At 44.4% G+C, this 20,430-nt stretch overlaps 2 protein-coding genes across 2 annotated transcripts in view; one reads left to right on the plus strand and one right to left on the minus strand.

Moving 5' to 3' along the window:
* Positions 1–2,870, plus strand: part of NRDE2 (NRDE-2, necessary for RNA interference, domain containing) — a 37,732-nt gene extending 34,862 nt beyond the window's left edge. The window contains exons 13-14 of the mRNA XM_033108127.1: positions 799–870; positions 1,351–2,870. Coding sequence (XP_032964018.1) covers positions 799–870; positions 1,351–1,476 — 198 coding nt within the window. The 3' untranslated portion in view covers positions 1,477–2,870. The remainder of the gene's footprint in view (positions 1–798; positions 871–1,350) is intronic.
* A 187-nt stretch (positions 2,871–3,057) lies between these two features.
* Positions 3,058–14,376, minus strand: PSMC1 (proteasome 26S subunit, ATPase 1). Its single transcript, XM_033108128.1, has 11 exons — positions 14,280–14,376; positions 11,130–11,183; positions 10,476–10,572; positions 8,625–8,749; positions 8,236–8,421; positions 7,959–8,087; positions 6,991–7,087; positions 5,779–5,968; positions 5,143–5,294; positions 4,354–4,508; positions 3,058–3,359 (listed from the first exon to the last, which is right to left on the minus strand). The coding sequence occupies exons 1-11, from the start codon at positions 14,280–14,282 to the stop codon at positions 3,225–3,227; spliced, it is 1,323 nt and encodes a 440-aa protein (XP_032964019.1). The 5' UTR covers positions 14,283–14,376; the 3' UTR covers positions 3,058–3,224.
* Positions 14,377–20,430: the final 6,054 nt, after the last annotated feature.

Raw genomic sequence — 20,430 nt, forward strand, 5'->3', positions numbered from 1 at the left:
ATGCTGAGCATCAGCCACCTGACGGAGACCTGGCAACCACTAGAAGGTTCTCCTGTGGGAACGGGAAGTCTGGGGGTATGTGGGTGGAAAGCCCAGAAACACTTCAGCTCCGTGAGCTTGGCTTGTGCTAACAGCTGTGGATACTGGCCAGCTGGGGAGCTGCCCGCGGGGGCTGTGAGTGCCTGGAGGGGCCACCAAGCGACCAGTCCCTTCCTGGGACTTGGGAGAGGCCCCAGTGGGCACCGGCTTCCACAGCAGGCATGGAAAGAGAGCACATGTCTGAGTTGAGACCAAGGATTTTATACCTACAGTAGAGAGAAAACCTGCCGAGTATCTGCCCACACTCAGATTAAACGTCCTGACTGAAAGTGTACTTTCAGTGTTGCAGATTCTGGAGTCCTGGTTCTCTCATTTCTTTAAGATAGTTTTCAGAAAATGGCAAGTATGAAATATTTTCTGTTTCTGTGAAGTCATCAGCCTTATCGCACACATGGCCTCGGTCCAGGCACTGTAACTAGTGAAAGGCCTGAGGACCCACAGGAAAGGACATAAAGACGAGTCCAGAAAGGTCCCACGCTGGGCCCATTGGTGGAGGGAAACCACCCTACACAGCAGTGGCCCCGACAGCGTCCCGTGGGCCATCGACACCCAGTAGCCACTGTCACAGTGCCAGGCTGTCCCCACAGGCTGGCTGACTGCCGCTGAGGAGCCACCGTGTGGGTCAGTACGGGGTGGTTTCTATAGCCTTAGCCTCCCCATTGCAATTACTGACTTTTGGGTTTTTTCCCCTTACCTCAGGTTTCCTTAGGAAATAAAGAAAGAAGTAAAGGTGTGTTCTACAAAGCACTGCAGAATTGTCCTTGGGCAAAGGTAAGTTCTAAAGGCCATAGTACCTTCAGGTTTCCCAGGACCTTCCTGCCAGGTGTCAGTCCAGCCAGCGTCATCAGGGACAGGGCACATCCAGGCCTTTTAGTGAAGCTGTCCCGTGGAGCCTGACCTATGGGCATGTTTCCTCTCCCTGGAATGGGAGCAGCCGATTTCCCAGCATTTGCCCCGACTTCGGCCTGGATGCGAGTGTCCCCAAGTCTGCCATGCAGAGTGCACGTCAGGAGACGTTCAGAAATCAAATTGATGGCGACTGCAATGTCTGCCAGCAGCTTCTGGTCCCACGTTGGGAAGAGGTGGCCGCACGTGGCCACTCCCTTCCCCTCTGCCTGGGGGTCAGTCCTTCCTGCAGCGTGCATTTCGGACAGCGGAGGGCATTGCAGGCTGTGGAGGGGGCAGCAGGAGGGTGGGCGCGCTGGGGACCGCAAGTGGCTGGCTGACGGGCGGTGGCCCTCCCTGCCCTAGGTGTTGTACATGGACGCCGTGGACTACTTCCCCGATGAGATGCAGGTGGTCCTGGACCTGATGACCGAGAAGGAACTCCGAGTGCGCCTGCCCCTGGAGGAGCTGGAGCTTCTGCTTGAGGACTAGGGACCAAGGCGGTCGCCTGCCCCGTGGGAGCCAGGATGAGCGAGACGGGTGACACACGCGTGTGAGCGTGTTAGCAGACCCCTGCTTTTTAAGTTTTTCTAGATCATTTGTGTCTGGGTTAGCAGTCTCTCACCTCTTGCATTTTTTGGATGTGACACAAAAGCTATCATTTTACATATTATATATGTGACTGTATGTATGTACATAAACCATCGGGCCAAGTGATACCTGTTGTGGTTGCTGTGTCCTGCTCCCCCTCTGCCTAGCTAGTGCCAGCCCCACCGTGGTGAATGGACCTGCCCAGCTGGCATCCTTGGTGGTCCTGCCAAGTCCTTTGGGTTTTGCAGATAAGGTCTGGTTACTCAACACCAGGAGCTCCTCCCCCGGGGCTGGTTAGTAGGAGAGCAGATTTTGCCCTTCCAACCATAACAGTGGGGGGTCGTTTAAAAGTTGGTGTTCTGTCCTGTATCCAGTGTAGTTTCCTGTTATGCCCTGAGCCTTCCTAGGTGACGCCTGTGGCCCCACAGCCTCACATGGCAGCTTGTCAGAAATGCACTCAGGTCCCTCCCTGCAGAATCAAAATCTGTGCTCAAACCAGACCCTTGGGGACTTGTGTGCACATTAGGGTGGAGAGCATGACCTGAAGAAACAGTGTCCTGCCTAAGGGGAGCCTGCCAGCGACCACTGACACGGAGTGGAGAATGGAGCCAGCGGCTTCCCACCACAGCCAGCCCTGCCTGAGGTGTGCCGAAGGTATGCGTTCACGTGGTGTGCGTCAGTGCTCAGGTGGGACAGCCCCGCCTGGCCCCCACCTTGTTTTGATTTCTAAGGGTATCCGGCTTCACTCGGGCTTTTTAAAATCATGATCTGTAGAGTTGCTGAAGAAAAATTTCTTCGGCACCTCATCCAGAGAAGCCAGTGTTGTGGAATAGGACTTTGGCTAGAAACTGATGGACACTGGGGAAAAGGAGGGAAGGCGACAGAGCTGCAGCACTTGGTAGGGCGGTGTCTCGGAGCATCCAAGGAAGTGGGCCAGCCAAGTGGACGCTTGCTGCCCACTCAGTGGTGTTACGACTAAACTGTTCAGAAAGGAAAGTGCAGGAAACAGATGGAAAAAAGGGGAGAGGCCCTGACACATTTGTGGGCGCTCTTGAGCAAAATGAAGTTTCTGAACCCAAGAACAAGGACAGGCAGGGCTGGTATGAGATTCTTCATCCCTGACCTGTTGAGATTTTTGGGAAACCTCAGTCTCTTAGCACCGATATTCTTTCCTGCCCCCAGAGTGCTGAGAACGCACAGCTCCACAGACGTTCCAGAAGGGAAAGCTGTTTCCTTCGGAAGCCACAGCCACATGAACTCAGTGTTTACTGCTAAAGAACCAAGATAGCTGGTTCTGTGGTTATGATCATTTCTTTCCCATTAGCTGCTGTTGCACGACTACCGCCAGCTCTGGGGCAAGGCACTGACGTCTGCACGCTGTTACCACCTAGAAGCTTCCCTGATTCCCGATCACCCACTTAACTGGGGCTGAGGGGCAGGTGTGGCGGCTCCAGAACTAGGATGAACTGCTTGAGAAAGAGCGTGCTTTATTGGGCAGAGGTGGCTGCACATCATGTTCAGAAAGGTACACAGGAGGTTTTGCTAATGAAGAGCAACTGGGACGTGGATTCCTCTGGGCACCTTCCCCAACCTCATCCCTCTAAGGGGTGGGGTACCCCAACCATATCCTTGAAGGCAACTGCGGTTTGCTAGAGATAGAGCCCCTCAGGGGTGCCTTCCTGTTTTTTATAAAGAACATTTTCTTTAGATTTTTTGAAGTCTTCATTTGTTACTTTCATCCTACGTTCTCTCAAGGCCATCAGACCAGCTTCTGTACAGATTGCCTGTAAGAAAGAGCAGCATATTCAGAAAGTGAAGTACTTTTGTTCTAATAATTCAGAGAGCTACTGTAAGACTCTCAGGTTAAACTGCTCAAATCAATTTGGGGAAAAGGTTAGATTTTTGAAAACATTTTAAGCATTCTAATTATTTTCTCAAAGGATCTGACGTAGCTTCGACTGGAGTAATTAAGGAAGAGAACTGGCCAGGAATCGAGGGCCAGGGTTCTAGTACTGGCTCAGGTGTGAACCAGTTGTGTGGACAGGCAGGTCAGTATGTTCTCACAGCTCCACTTTCATTAAAGGAAGCAATACTTCTAGGAAATAGATGAAATTATACTCAAATTTAGAGGCAACATCGAGTGTACGTCCATTTCATTTACTTATAAAAAAACATGTATTATGGTTATATGTTGTAAGTTTCAGTATAGTATTCATTCTGATATATTTATTTTCTCAATAATTACTTGCCAAAAGTAAAACGAAGCAAGAACCCATGCACGAGATAAAAACAAAATGCTGGTACTGAAGTTTCTCTTTGTTTATGGCCATCAGGATATTGATTTCAAATGGTTTGGCAGAAAACGAAGTGCACAGGGATATAAATGGGCAAAAGGGTAACACTTGGTAAAGTAAGGCGATGGGTCTACGGGTGTTTACTATTGTTGCAACTTTTCTGAAGGCTTGAAATTTTTCAAAGTAAAAAAAGTTGGTGTAAAACTAAATAATTTAAATTTTAAAAAGAGAAACAAGCTTTTCCTTCCTAACTAAGACACTAATCTAGTTCTATAGATGCCAACAATATGCAGTTCGGCGCCATCCCATCCCTACCTAACCGTGGTATTTATGCCTGATGGAAACCCAGGTCTTCCTGTAAAAAGCAGGAGGTCCCATATTCAATGCGGCCAGGCTTTGCTCTGAATGCTGGTCAGGAGGAAACATCCTAACTTATATACGCATGTGATAAAACCAAGCGGTACAGTCCAATCCGGGTTCTCACCTTGATGTCAGCACCAGAGAGGTCATCTTTAGCCATGATCAAGTCATCCAGTGTGACGTCATCAGCCAGCGTCATTCTGCTTGTGTGGATCTGAAAGATGCGCTTCTTGGTCTTTTCGTCAGGCAGCGGGAACTCAATCTTCCTGTCGATGCGGCCTGCAGGTTAAAGTTCGCTCAGCCCCAGCCCTGTGCTGCCCCGGGCCCTGCCCCCGGCAGAGGCCTCAGCCCGTCTCCTCACGTGCACTTTCAGTCAGTGCTTTGGGAAGGAGGTCCAAATCTTAAAAAGTGAACATTCGTCTTGGTAGTTTGTAAATTTTTACATTTGAATTCATCTCACTTAAAAGAAATCCTCTCTGCTACCTTCAGAAAGAAAGTAACAGTTCCTGAATAGCACGGTTAGTGCAAAAGAGCAGATCAATCCTGTTAAAAATATTATGAAAAAGAGTAAACAAATTAGTTACTGCTGCTTTTGGTGTTACATGAATGTGGAAAATGAACCTGAACTATCAGATGAATTCTTCCGAAACATGTTCTTGAGGCTTAAAAGGGAGTTTTGGGCAAAGAAAAGATCCCAACACAAGATTGGAATTGAAAGAGCCAAGCTGCACAGACTACATCTGCTCTTAATTATAATTGAAGGGGACGTAATTTTGGTAAGTTATTCTAAGTTTGAGTGCACTATTTGCTTTTATATGTGTCATTTTATAATCCCTCCCAAAGAACACTTCTTACACAAATATGCATAAACACACACATTGATTCTCCATGATCAAACAAAAGCAAATTTGACCTGGTCTGATAAGTGCTGGATCCAGAGTTTCTATTCGGTTTGTAGCCATGATAACTTTTACGTCTCCCCTTGAATCAAATCCATCCAACTGGTTCAACAGTTCCAACATTGTTCGCTGAATTTCTCTCTCGCCACCGGAATTTGAGTCATATCTTTGGAAAAGAAAGAAGGAATGAAGACTCAAGTGATCTCCTACTAAAGGGGAATTATAATAAAACACCTCAACATTCTTGTCTCAACCCATGTCATACCCTGTTATTCCAGCAAAAACATCAGCATACACTCCCAATGGCCAAGTTACACATCACATTATTTTCTTTGTAGCAGTTTTCATGCCTGAAGTTACATCATTTATTCTGTCTCCAGGTTGGTGTCCCCCAACCTGACCATGAGCTCCTTGAGGGCAGAGTGGGTGCTCAAGGCACGGTTACTGACTGACCAAACTCCAACATTCACCACTCCTGGGTACTTGTTACCCAGTACTTGGGAGAGCAGAGCATCCACGGAGAGCTGTAAATAGTAGGAACTATGGCAAACCCATGTGCAGGCCACACAGGGAGTGTCCAATGAGCGCTCACTCAGAAGAGCTACGTGGTTTTTACCTCTAAAGGATGCAAATCAGGTGAAAGAAAGTACCTTTTTGTCCCAATGGCATCAATCTCATCAATAAACACGATGGATGGTGCGTGTTCTTCAGCAACTCGAAATAATTCCCGAACGAGTTTCGGCCCGTCGCCCAGATACTTCTGAATAAGTTCAGAGCCAACCACTCTCAAAAAAGTGGCCGAGGTTTGGTTTGCTACTGCTTTGGCTAATAAGGTTTTACCTAGTTTAGATTGAAAAAGACAAAGGCAAGAAGTCTCAAGTGCTGTTTTAACTTAAAAGCTCTTCTCATTACCACCTTCAACGGACATAAACAACAGGCGCTTCCTGTGGTGAAAAGGCACGCCACCACTCAGATGTCTGCTGTTCTGGTCTCCCAGGCCCTCCATGTGGGCCATCCCAGCACAGACCCTCTTGTGAACAGGGTTTCAAGTCACTCGTCAAATGACCGCTCTTCCTTTGTAATTTACGTAGCAGTGAACTGCCAAGTCCTGGACTGCACAACTTCCTCCGCTCCGTTTATTGCATAGTGAGCCAAATAAGTCCATGTTTTTTTAATCTTCATGCCATTTACTGATCCTATATTGTACTCAGTACCAATGGGCCAGGAGAATGAACCTAATCTGAACACAGGATAGCTCTTAAGTCAGTGGCTGTCCACAATGGCTCTGGTGCTTGAGCACATTCCAGATGAATCTATGAGAATCTTCAGGGATGGGACCAGGCATCAGTACTGTTAAAGCCGTGATTCCAATGGACAGCCAAGCTTGAGCACCTGGTGTTATTTATTCCTATACACTATTTTTAATAGACTCACATTACTCACATAAACACCTGACAGACTCACATAAACACCTGACAGTATTATGTTCCACAGCCTATACATCTCGTATGTTCACGTACAGAAGAGATCTGGGAGTTATAAATGCATTCACACTAAGCAGGCATTTTGGGGAGGAGTACTCCGCCCACTGCTGTGCTTCGTTGTAATCTGCTATTGTTTTTTACACATTAATTCTGTGCAGTCTACAATTTCAAGTCTAAGTTCAGTTTCTTAGAGCATCTATTATACAGATAAATCTACTTTTACGTAAGGAGTAGCTTATTCAAAAATCCCAAAATGTTGCTTAGAGCACCTGTTTTAAACTAGGGATCCTCCTCAACAGTTAAGTAACTAAATAGCTAATGCTGTTGCTCTGAGATGAGTCGAGTGCCTGCCAAGTGTCAACCACACAGCATACATACCTGTGCCAGGTGGGCCATAGAGAATGACCCCCTTAGGGGGCTTTATACCCATCTCTTCATAATATTCAGGATGAGTGAGAGGAAGCTCCACAGATTCCTACAGAAAACACTCAGTAAAAATGAAAGCCTTTCTTACTGAAGCCATCATCAGATGCATGAATTGGCATCATAAGTGTATCTCATTTTCAATAAAAATAAGCTAACATGTCAGTTACTCTTGTTACAGACAACGTGCTTGACTTCCACCAGCAGCAAGGACACACTGAAGAGACACCTGTCCCTACTGAGCTCCCAGCACCCATCCCCTTTCCTAACAGCACCCAGTTTCCTTTGACTTTCCAGCAAAGTGAACCTTGAGCAACATTTAAGCCCTTTCTCACAAACAGAACTTTAAAAAGCTAAAATTCACCCTTTGCAAATTTAAACTGTAGACAGAAGCTGGCAAGACTTTTCTGCCTGCTGTTACCACCTAGGCCGTTTCCCAGCTGTCTGAGACGTCGGTCACAGTGGAGATCTGTGATAGCTGAATGCCTCCCCTACAGATGAAAAAACCCACAGCCATCCGGAACGCCCACTTCCCCCAACCTCAGGATCAGGGCAGGGGCTGGGATTATGTTCTAGACCCCACCACTGTGTAAGTGCCACTCAGCCTACCCCAGACACCACGGGCACTTTCCAGATAGCCACAGCTTAAGTCAACACAATTGGAAACATTATATATTCACACAGGAAATTATTAAACATGTAAAAAGCATTAAGTTGCAGCTGCTGCAATATCATACAATTTATTATTTCTCTTACCTAACTGAATATCAACAAATACAAAACACAACTGGCAAGCTCTGAGTAAATTACTGATCTGATCAAAAACGAAAAAACAAAACATGCAAAAGCAAGCCCAATACCATAAATGAGACAGCAGTAAGAAACCAAAAGTTCAAACCCCTAGCACTGGCTCCTAGACATACCTTAATTTCCTGGATTTGGTTGTCCAACCCCCCAATGTCAGCATAGGTCTCCTGTGGGGCCTTTTCCACCTTCATCACTGTGACCAACGGGTCCGTGTCATCCATCAGCACTCCTATCACGGCATGCACCTAACACGGACGTTAAGCTTTAACACGGGCATGTGGGGATCACACAATTTGTTCACAGTAAAGCAGTACTGATCACCTGTGGAAGATCTACTTCACAGGACGGTGGGCAGACACAAGAGGAGGAAAAAGCTTTCAAGACTCGACTCACCTTGTGGTTGAGCAGGACGGAGCAGCCTGGCTCCAGCAGATCTTTGTCTACAAATGAAAGGATGCTGACATAATGTTCTGAACCCACAGATGTAGACACAATGGCGTGATTGTCATCAATGATCTCTTCCAAGGTTCCTACCGACATTGGGGTCCCCCTAAGATCATCCACCTTTGATCTTTCCTCCTGTGGAAGGATGCGGAAAAGGAAAAGCAGATTAGACCTATAAAGTGGACAATGCTGATAGTTCACTAGATTTACAAAGCAATTGGTGCTTTTAAGAGACAGCTAGTAATTCATAAAAGCCCGAAAGTTTCAACTACTTGAATTTCGGGTTTAAGTACAATTCAATTTGTAAAAATAAAACTTACAGTAATTTTTCAATTTACCTCTTGCTTTTCTTCTAAAGGCTTCATTTGTTCCTGATTTCTAATGAATTCTTCCTCCATGAGAAGAAAGTCTTTAATTCTCTCTAACTTCAATAATTTTAACCGGCACTGAGTGTGAGGTGTCACTGCAATTAAAATAAGAAGTTTTATTATACTTGAATCTTGAATCTTGAATCTTGAAGTTAGCAATTAATGCAATTTATTCTTAAGGGGAAAAAAGTTAAGACTTAGTTGGACAGACTCTTGAAAAATTAAGTTTGGTGACTCTAAGTATTTAATAAGCACGTGTTCCCTAAATGCCAAAGGGAAGGAGAGTTGGGCAGTTACAAGCAAGAATGTAAAAATGGGGATGAGGTCTGTGACCAAACAGCTAATATATATGAAATATGCTAACTAAATTGCCTATACACACACACACACAGAATAAAAAAGTCATTGATCCAAAAGATTGCTTTGGCTTATTACACCCCACAGGAGCTAATAAAAATGGGTAGACATGCTGTTACCTTGTTGCACACTAGCTGTAACACACCCTCCATTTATAGGAGGATATTAACGTATGTGGCAAACATTTTTTTCATACTCTTGTGTTTCTTTTGGCTTGACTTCTCATGCCACACAGGAATTTTAACATTTATATAGATAAACCTGTCAATCTTTTCTTTTGAGGTTTCTGGGTTTCTTATTTCTTCAAAAGGTCTCTCCTTCCCCAACGTTAATAAATTTATTTCTACATTTTCATTTATTTACTTATTTTTACGTGTATCTATAATCCATCTGGCAAAAAGCAAGGGGTCCAATTTCATTTTCTTTCAATAGCAAACATTAATAAAAGATGCCAGCCATTTATGTTAAAGAACCCATCCTCTTCCCTCTAAAATGTCACCTTTACCGTATAGTAATTAACCCTATAACTTGACTGTTTTTAGACTTTCTATGCTCTTCTGGGACCTGATTGATCTATTCTTTATCAATACCATATGCTTCATTACAGTGGATTAATGGCCATGTTGTTTTACTGACTTCATTCTTAACCAAGCACTATTTTTTAAATTATTTCATTTAAGCAGGAAGGGACTTGTTTAGATAGGGGTGGGGAGGTATTTGAGCTGCAGCCTGAAGGGACGAGCAGCAGGCAGCCATGGGAAGGACTGGGGAAGAACATCTGGAAGCAGTGGGCACGGCCCTGACATGCAGAAGAGTCAAAGAGCACAAGGCAGGGCAGCGTGACGGTCCAGCAAGGGCAGTGGTGGGGCTAAGGACGGGCACGGGCTGGGTCGGGTCACTTCGTCTGAGTTTTAGTCTGTGTTCAGTAGGAAGCCATTGACAAATTTTATGTTCAGGCATTCCATGATGTGACTTCCAATACAATGGCATTCCATTTCTTCATGAAATAACTGTGATTCTAAGTTACTCCAGCTCAGCCTGAATTTTCTAATCTCAAACTGTACTTTTAATACACTCGAGGAGCTGGTTAAAGGAAACTCATGGAGTTTCTTAAAGTGAGACAGTCATATACTGTTAAAACCAAAATATAACCTTTGTTCTAACCTAGAGGAATGCCGCACACAAGAGTTAGAATAATCACACATCAAATATATGGTGATGGAAGGAGAACTGACTCTGGGTGGTGAACACACAATGTGATATATAGATGATGTATTACAGAATTGTACACCTAAAATCTATGTAACTACTAACAATTGTCAACCCAATAAACTTAAAAAAAAAAATCATAGAACTAGAGTTTCAACCACGCCCCCCCCATTTCTGGTTTCCACATTCCCACCTCTAAGCTACACACACAGAGTCAATAATCGGAAAGACAGCAAGGAAGAACCATGACATTACCCAGTGGCAGTTTGCTGGCGGCATCTGGTCCCTTTGTTTTCTTCTTCTTTTTCCCCACTCTGGTTGGTACCGGAGGTTCATATTTCTTTTTCTTATCCTGAGTTATCACAACAGCAGGGGTGGGGGGGAAATCACAGAGAAGTCATATTAAAACAAATGTATTCCTTAGGACCATTACCAGATGATAGGATTTTCCTTTTAGGATGCTATTAAAAACTGTTCTTTAAAAAAATAAAACCTAGCTTTTACATTCCTACAATTCTAATATGTGAATGTAATTGATCTTTTTATTATACACAATGATAGATTATTCAGGAAGGAATAGAGAGGTCATAATTCAGAGTTACATGCCAAAACTTTGAGTCGACATAATTTGAGGCAATTCTTCACATTTCAGGATATTAAACACTAAAATTACAAGCAAGTTCTTTTCACACTTCTGTAATGTTACTACTTTTACACATTTAAAAATCATTAGTTCATAAATTCCTTTTTGACCGGTGAATAATTTTTCTAAAACTATCTGTAGGCCAGGCTGGTTAAATAACTACAGGATCATTTATTTTGCATTTTAAGATTCATGAATCCCCCTAGCTGAGATCAATGACATTTTCCACAGTTTACTCACATCACAGACATAGCTGCCTTATTTACCTTGTCATCCTTCTTGCCACCTCCAGGACCATGACCACCACTCTGACTTTGACCCTGTAAAAAAGTCAGAGGGTACAAATTCAGAATATGATCCCTTCAAAAGAACATCCCTTTGATTTTCCTGTGATTCTAGGATATTTCCCCCTCATTTCAACATTTCTGAACTCAAGGTGTACTTGTGCACATTTAGTATGGTAGAACTTCTTTTTTCCTGAAAAGCTGTTAGTAGAGTAATGGTGTACCTTGTAATTGATTGCATTTTAAATCAAGGACAACTCTATTAAGAAATTGATGTAACTAATGTATCATAATGAGGCTAAGAGTCTAAGACCCACCCCCCTCCTTGAGGGCAAGGTATAGAGCGTGGCATTCTTTAATATAAACTACCTGACAACCACCAAGAGTTTATTTTGTGGAATTAGGCCATCAAAACTAAATCATTTTACTGATTCAACAATTATTTATCATTCATTTACTCCTTACTAAGATCACACCAAGATACAGGAGACTTTCATTTTAATAGCAACTTATAAACCAACCCCCTCCCATCCCTAAAGCCAGGGGCTCTCAGGCGGGTCTTTTTTCCCCAATTTGAAAAACTGAATCGCCTTAAGGTATCAAGAACTTAAGTGTATTAATAATAAACTCAGTGGGATTTCTGGTTTTAGAATACCCTTCAGTACAGAACAATACTTAACGCAATGGCATTCTAAATGAGTAACAGTGAACTTCCTTGATTTGGGGGGCTCTCTCAGTACCCTCAAATCACTTCCATATAAGCACCTCTAAATTAATACATTGCCAGCTTCACTATCAAGACAAAACTACCTTATCAGGGTTACCTAAAAGAGTTAAGGTCAAATATAGTTCCCCATGTGCAGGATTAAAACTTGGCGGTTTATTCTGAAGAAGGTACTTAAGGGCTCAGAAATGTTGGGAAAGTTATACTGCAATAGGCTGTCCAAATTATAGGCCTTTAACAATTCCTTATACCTCTTAGGGAAGTAAGCTGTTGACTGGGGCAGCTGATGTTTGTGGGGTACCTACTATGTGCCCGAGTCTGTACTAGACCTTTTCCTTTACGGTCTCAGTAATTCCACACAATCCTTCACGGTAGAGGTCACCATTCCTACTTGCGAGATGAGGAACATGCGTGTGTTCTCTGCCCTTAAAAACCTTCAACTACTTCCTCCTGTAGCATTTAGTGTAACATCCCATCTCTTTAGCGTCGCATGCCTGACCCTTGTCAAACCGGCTGCAGGTTCATCTCCTTTCCAGGGGAACTTCCCAGGTTCATCTCCCTTTCTCATGATCTGGCAAGTCTTGCCCCACCGGAGGACACTGTTCTGAACGGGCCCCAAACGTTCTGATGTCTGGGGCATTTTACGTTTCTCAGTCTCCACTAACAAGTGTGTCCAGTACTGAGCCCTTACTATATGCCGCGCAGTGCACTAAACATTCTGCGCAGTGCACTAAACATTCTCGGGGTTGTCCTCTAATTCTTACCGACTCTGAGGCTGGCACTACCATCACCTCTAATTCACATAAAAAACCAAGGTCCAGAGAAGTAACATCGACTGTCACAAAGCTTGTTAGAGCTGTCCCCAGAAATCACACTCAAGTCTACTGGACACCAATATCTGTGCGTTTCCCTACTGCATGGGTATCTAGTGCACCACAGCGATGGCTCTAGAAAAGACAGACGGGGTTTGGGTTCTAGCACAGCCACTTACTGTGTCTTGGTTTCTTCCTTGGTAAAGTGAGGAGTATAGTAATTACCTCAGGGGACTGTTGTGAGGAATAACGAGAAAATGCTGTAAAGTACCTGGCACACGCTTATCATGCTTAGACTATTATCCCGAAGTCCTTATAAGGCTGTGGTCCGACCTTGGTGTTCACTACGGGGCTAAACACAGTCCCATCTCGGGCCCTCTGCACTTGCTGTTCCATCTCTCTGGGCCGTGTTTCCCTCAGATATTTGCAGGGGCTATTGTCTCCCTTTATTTTGCTCTATGCTCAAATCTCGCCTTCTCAGAGGGCTCTTTGCTGACACCCCACCCATGTGAAATAGCCACCCTCCCCATTCTATGCTTTTCTGTAAAACTGCCACATAACAGCGGCCACCCCCTCCACTTCCACCCCACTCCCTGACGCAGCACCTATTTCTTATTTTTTTGTCTGCCTTATCTAGAACGTAAGCTCCATGAAGGCAGAGACCGTCCATCGCGCTCCATCTCTACATCCTCTGCCTGTAGCATTTGCAGTGTAACATCCCACCTCTTTAGCTTGGCATGCCTGACCCTTGCCACACTGGCTGGTCAAAAACGAAAGGGGGCGGCCAGTTTGCTCCATGGTTAGAGCGCAGCGCCCATACCACCAAGGTCGCCCTTTGGATCCCCACATGGGCCAGTGAGCTGCACCCTCCACAACTGGACTGAAGACAACGACTTGACCTGGAGCTGAGCTGCCTCCCCCAAAACTAGATTGAAAAACAACGACTTGACATGGAGCTGATGGGTCCTCGAAAAATACAGTTCCCCAATAAAATTTTTTTTCTTAATAGTGCAGGTGTTCAATAAATATTTGCTTAATAAACTAAGGCACAAATGCCGACTGTTTTGATCACTAATGCACCACGGGACCTTTTCCTCCGGGTTCTGTTATAAAAGCGTCAGTCGTTCCGGCCTCCTTCAAACGCCCCACTCGGAGCTGTCTTCCAGGACTCACCCGGCTCTCCCCTCCTCAGCTGGAATGAATCCTTCCCTGCCTCCCTCTCGTCACACACCCCTGCACCTGGGCGCCTCAGGAACCATTCGTCCCAGTTACGGGAGGAGGCTCCCGTCCAAACTCCCCGCGCCCATCAGCAGCTGAGCAAAACCGGGCAACCTGACCCGCTCTGCAGCCCCAGTGACCCGCCTGGGGGACCCTTCGCGCCCAACCCCAACCCCAGGTCCCCCGAGCAAGGCCCGCTGGTCCGACCCGGCCCGCGGTGGACGTGAACACCGTCTCTGGGAGCCTCCGTACCCCAAGGAGACCGGGCCGGGGAGCGGGCGGGCCGCGTGCCTCGGGGCAGCCACCTCGTTCCCTTGTCTCGGGCTGCAGCGACTCCGTCGCACCGCGACCACCACCCGAAACCCCTTAGTCACTCACCATCTTGATTCTGCTGCTTGAGCCGCCGCTGCCGGAAGTGCATTCGCCACTGTGGTCCGTCAGAAGCGGAAGTTGCTGCTGACGGACGCTACGGGGGCCGATAGGAACCAAATCCCGCCCGGCGAAGTCGCGCTCCAAGGGTTCGTGCAGGCGGGTTGGGGTAACGTTATCTTGTAAGATGTGAACCCTATAAATACTTAACTTTTAAAAAATTTAAATCGCTGTCATTAGACTAGTATAAACAACTTAAGACAATGACCTCGACTGTCAAAGTACTAGCACAATTGTGAAAACATAAAACATTTGAAACATGCAAAAATCACAACTGAAGAATTTACTTATTGCTCCAAGAACTGGAAGGGCATTTGGAACTGCAAAGTTGACATATACTTTTGCACCCACATTTAAGTTATTATTTGGCCTCGAATTAATCTGCTTATCTGAGAGTATTTCTTTGTCTGATGAGTTACCTAAGTTTTGTTTTTTTGCTTTTTTTCTGATGACTTGTGATGATGCCAAATGTTTTAAAATCCTCATCTTGCATCTAATTGGTAAAGTTTGTCATTTATTACATCCATCAGGACACTGGAAAACCGGCAAGCATCCCTTTGGCCTTTGGAAACTTCCGTAATAGGTGCTCAAAATGCTGCAACTTGCTGAACTGGAGAGATAGATAATGTTTGATCTTATTTTTTGCTGCTCCAAATTAATTTCGGCATTTTAGTTATGAAACACTAAAAATACTTCACTAATTAATACACAATAGGTGCAAAATACAGGAAATTACTTCTTCCTTTTCATTAACAATAAAATACTATAATGGAAAGTCTTTTAAAAAAATAAAAATAAAAGTCTTGACGCTCGATCTCCGCTAACAAATCTGGCTTCTCCGTGATAGACGAGATGATGTGTTAGGTTAGGGGCACGACAAGTCTCCATGAATGCTGAAAGCAATGCTGGGTTTGTGTGGACCGTCTAGGCAACCTGTGTGGAACCTAAAGAAGTGTAGGGTTCCTGAGATTAAGAAACATAGGCTAATTATCAAAACTTAAAAAGATTTAAATTCAGGAGGACATGCATTAAGAGGTGGCTTCTTAATGCACAGCAAACATGTCCCTCTCTTTTCTCCCTACGGCTGACTCTTAATATTCTCCACCCAGCGTACAGCATCTCTGCAACTCTCTCTCTTGCTACTTCCAACCTCCCTAAGTGCCCCCAAATAGTCTTTCTAACCCCTCCTTGCTTTATTTTAGTAATTTATCGTGTAAACTTAACTACCCTGCTCTCCTTAGTTTTAGCTACATTTTATCAATCTCTTGGATTTCCCTGACAAAAGGGACATAGGCTCTGAGCCAGTCATGGAATATCCTTTTGTCTTAGAAAGAAGGGATGGAGCTGAGAAGAGGAAGGGAGGTTATGAAGAGTCACATTAATTACTTTTGTCTTGGTTACATGTGTGGAAGTAATTTTTTTTTTTTTTTTGGTAATTTGCCTAGGCTTTGTTTAGACTATTTAGGAATTTAAACAATATCGAATTTCCCAATTATATATATTTATAAATGTACAAGTTGTACATATGTTTGTGTTTGAATATGTGTATGTATTCTATCTCTGTGTATGTATGTATCTGTCTCTCTATATGTCTATATATCTACACACATATACACACATTCTACAAGTATCTAAACTGAATTTATCATCTTCCTTTGGGACCTGTTCGCCCTCACCTATATTTTATTCTGTCTAATGACACCAAGCAGAGACGTAGTCCAGAAGCCTCCCATCTCCCTCTCTCATCCACAGCCAGCTCAGTGGTCAAAGCTCATTGCTTTAACTCCACCATGTTTCAACATCTCACCTCTCTTTCATCGCAGCCTAGTTCAGAGCCCATTATCCCATCTCACCATTCATTAAATAATTTCTGAGCACTTACCATGTGCCAGGCTCTCCTCCAGGGTCTGAGGAGACTGCAGTGAACAAGCAGACAAAAATCCTTTCCCTAATCGATGTTACAATAAACAAGTAAAATACATAGACTGCCACACGATGATAAATGCTGTGGGGAAAATTAAACAGAGAAGAAGGATAGGGGTCATGCAGTAGTGGTGGCGGGAGTTGGTTTTGACTTTACATAGAATGATATGTGAGCAAAAACCTGAAGGAATGAGAAAGCTATTCAGCTATCTAGGAGTGGAAGGCCGGAAGAGAGCTTTCCAGGCAGAGGGGACAATCAGTGCAAAGGCCCTGAGGTGGGAGCTGTAGTGGATGGAGACTAGAAACACCCCATGTGGTGAGGAAGTCAAAAGATACGCAATTCCCAATGGATGCTCAGGGGTTAGAGTCAAAGCAATATCACCCCGCAATGACGAGAGCAGCAGACTTTGGCATCAAAACACCTGGATCTGAATGTGGACTTCATTACTTCCCAGCTGTATTGGTTTCCTATGGATGCTGTAAGAAATTACCACGAATGAAGTGTATTCCTTTCTGGGGGATCCGTTTCCTTGCCTTTTCTAGCTTCTAGAGGCCACCTGTATCCCGTCTAGCCCCCTTCTTCCATCGTCAAAGCCAGCAACATTGCATCTCCTTGACTCTCCTTTCAATATCACATCTTTTTCTCTGATCCCCCTGTGACTCCCTCTTCCATGTTTAAAGACCTTGGCAATTACATTGGGCCCACCCAAACAATCCAGGGTAATCTCCCTATTTTAAGGTCAATTGATTAGCGTCCACAATTCCATCTGCAACCTTACGTGCCCGTTACCCTGTAACCTAACATATTCACAGGTTCCAAACATTAGGACATGGACGACTCAGTGGAGGTCATTATTCCACCTAACACAGTAGCTATTCAAATGCAGGCGTGTCACCTCCCTCTCTGTGCCTCAGTTTCCTCATATGTTCAAGAGACTAATAATAATACCTCAGATTCATTCCTTGTCCTCTTCAGGCCACCATGTCAGCTGGTTAGGTCAACAATCAGCTCTGGTGAGAGCATGGAGGGCAGGAAATGGAAACAGCCTCCCTCTTGGCCTCTGGTGCCTGCGGCAGCAGCTGCATGTCCACTGTGGCTCCCGAGCTCACCAGTCAGGACTAGTGTGGATCCAGCTTCCACAGAGTGCCAGGCCCCGGGGCTCCACACTGCCATTGTCCTCCCCCCCAATGCTGACAGTGACTTCTAGCTGTTGCTAATCTCCAGGCTGCCTCCTGTTCTGTATTGGCTTCTCATCACCTGCAATAAGTCTGGTGCAAATGCTCAGAGTGACTTCTGATGTCCTGGCTGGGCCCTGGCGGATACAGCTTCCTCGGGGAGGCAGGACTCCAATCCCAGGAGCACAGCCCTCCAGGCAGGGAGCTACTTCAGAGGTGTCCTGCTGGGCACACGTTTGGAGCTCCTGAAGTATTTATTGAATTGATTTGGTGGCCAAAATCGTTCCAAGCCAAGCCTAGTACAACAACAAAGGACCTAGTTTGGGGAGGGGTACTCTTGGGGTTAAAAAGCCACAGTCCATCTGTGAAGGAATGTCTCTGGGCCAGGCCGAGTGTGGGAGGGCAGGTCCTGAGCCACATGCCAAGTCTCAGCTGTGTGACCTTGGGAAGGTCCTGAAGACCCTCTCAGCCTCAGTTTTTTCATCTGTGTAAATGGGATAATACCCACCTCACAAGTCAAAGACATCAAGAGAGGAGGACGATATGCTATTTTCAAATTCTCAATGTTTTTTTGCCACAAGTAGGCAGAATGAAGGCTGAGGTATGTGGCTAGAGGTCCCGTAGCAGAGGCTGTGTTCTTCCTGCTCAGCAGCCCCTCTCAAACCTCAAGGTGCATCAGAACCAGCCAGGCCCCCTGCTAAAAGGCAGATTCTAGGACGGCTCCCAGAGACCATGATTCTGTAGGCTTCGGGCAGGGCCCAGACACCTGCATTTTAAACCAACACCCCAGGTGACTCAGACAGGGCTGGTCCAGGGCAGTGGTCTGCAAAGCAGGATGTGCACACCCCAGCGGCCTGAGGGTCCATCAGCCTGTCGGAAGAAACCATCAGAATGTCTCTTCAAAGGATGCTAATTTTTTATTTAAAAAAAAAAAAGCAATTAAATAGGCAATCAACACAGCAGTCAGAGCGTGCCCCCCTCCCCCAAGTCTCCTTTTTGTCCTTGCACTAAAAAGCTGTGTGGTCCCAGTAAGCTAGCTAGCCCCTTTGTGCCTCAGTTTTATCATCTGTGAAATGGGGGCCTTCATAGTTCCTCTCTCACAGCATCCTTGTTTAAGGATGAAAGTGCCTAAAACAGTGTCTGGCATAGAATAATTACCCTACGCATGAGCTATGATTACTAGTAGTATTATTTTTAATACACAAATTGCTCCTGGCTCCTTCATTCTGTGCATTTATCAGACGGTCAAATATCCCTCACAAAATATATAATCTATTGGTACAGGAATCTTTGAAAACGTTTCCCTCATGTGTGCTCAAACATATTTTGCAAAACCATGTATTCTGTGACACGTATTTAAGTTGGCATCAAAATTTCACCAGTTTAAATAGCTGCAAACGATCCAATTGTCTGTAAATTGAAAGGTTGACATTTTACTGTCTACCCAGTGGAATCTACCATGATAGTTTGATCTCTAACATCATTGACGGGTTCTTCTTTAACGTTGAAAACTTGGCTTCCTTGTCTTTTCTCCTTGAATACACATTTCCATCCCACTTCTCCCACATACTTTTATCCTAATGTCATATATTTTTGTGCTTGAAAATATTTTTTTGGTCCACCCACCTCCTATACATCTCTGCAAAACTTTTATATAAGTTGGTATTTTAAGACGTATTCTATTTTCTGTCTCCAAGTTGCTATGTGTTAAAAATGTTTTCTGGATTAAGTTATGATCAATTATTAATAGTACATGCTTGGTCAAAATTATATATTACGTTATGGTTTGTGATAAATTAATTCTAAGGAATTAAAAAGTAAACTTTATTGGAAATGCATCTTATAATAAGCTGGCAGACACATCTTCCACCATTTCATCTATTCATGGATGAATATGACATTGTTAGAATGAGGCTGGGTTTGCTTTCAATTATATTCTTATTTGTCATTTTCATAGATGTTTGGGCTGAGAACTCTTATTTCCAGAAATGGGAAAGGAAAGAATTTAGTAATGAAAATGTCACTCAACCCTTCTATGTGATATAATCACATAGTGACCTGTCAGCAAAATCTATTATTAATGATAACTTGAATTAAGTCTTTCTTCCATGTGATTGCAAAGAACTAGAAAACACTGGAAGTACAAAAGGATTTGTTTGCCCAGTCATGAAAGTCATTCACTGTCTTGGTTTCTGGGAAATGCACCCAAAAATCTTTACCATGACATAATCAAAAGATTATCCTCTATCAAAAGTTACCCATTACCCCTTCACTCAGAGACCCCTTGTGTCGCCTACTGGTCTCAAAAAAATTGGGAAAAATTTAGTATAGATTTTATTATACTTTTGAAAATACCATAATATTTTTTCTAAGATTTTTTTTTTTATCACATAACCTTTTAAATATACTTTGTGAAAATTGTGGAGCATCAGAGATTTAGAGCATTCTGCTTGTGGAAACTGTCTAACTGTCAAACAACGCTCAACTTCAAGCCTTTCAGTGATGGTGGGAGAGGGAAGAGGGGGGAGGAAGAGGCAGGATGTGGTAAGTGCTGGAGCAAGCGCTGGAGCTCAGGAGGTCTTGTTGACAATGGTTGAGGCCTCTGGCCCAAGCGACAGCGACAGTGTAGTGCAGTGTGAGGGGCACTGGCCGGCAGTCAGAGACCCTGGGGTCAGGTTCTGGCTTTTTCTTTAGCTTTCTGTGTGACCTAGAGAAAGTCCCTTCCCTCACTGGGCCATACTCAGTAGCCTTACCTTAAAAAATATATCTTTTTTTTTTTTTTACATGAAAGAACAGTCTGGCAGTTCCTCAAAAGGTTAAACAAGGAGTTACCCTATGACCCAGTAATTCCACTGCTAGTTATACACCCAAGAGAAATGAAAACATGTGTCCACATAAAGCTTGTACACGTTCATAGCAGCGTTATTCATCATAATCTCCCCAAAAGTGTAAACAGCCCAAATATCCATTGACTGATGAATGGATGAATACAATGTGGTCT

The sequence above is a fragment of the Rhinolophus ferrumequinum genome, chromosome 6 (assembly GCF_004115265.2).
Source record: "Rhinolophus ferrumequinum isolate MPI-CBG mRhiFer1 chromosome 6, mRhiFer1_v1.p, whole genome shotgun sequence".
Taxonomy (NCBI): Eukaryota; Metazoa; Chordata; class Mammalia; order Chiroptera; family Rhinolophidae; genus Rhinolophus; species Rhinolophus ferrumequinum.

Excerpts from the sequence above, each read along its gene's own strand:
- PSMC1 (XM_033108128.1), bottom strand. Across the intron at positions 8,750-10,475 it reads CGCCAGCAAACTGCCACTGG|TGACACCTCACACTCAGTGC; the intron begins GTAATGTCATGG and ends TTTTAATTGCAG. Across the intron at positions 7,088-7,958 it reads ACCAAATCCAGGAAATTAAG|GAATCTGTGGAGCTTCCTCT; the intron begins GTATGTCTAGGA and ends TGTTTTCTGTAG.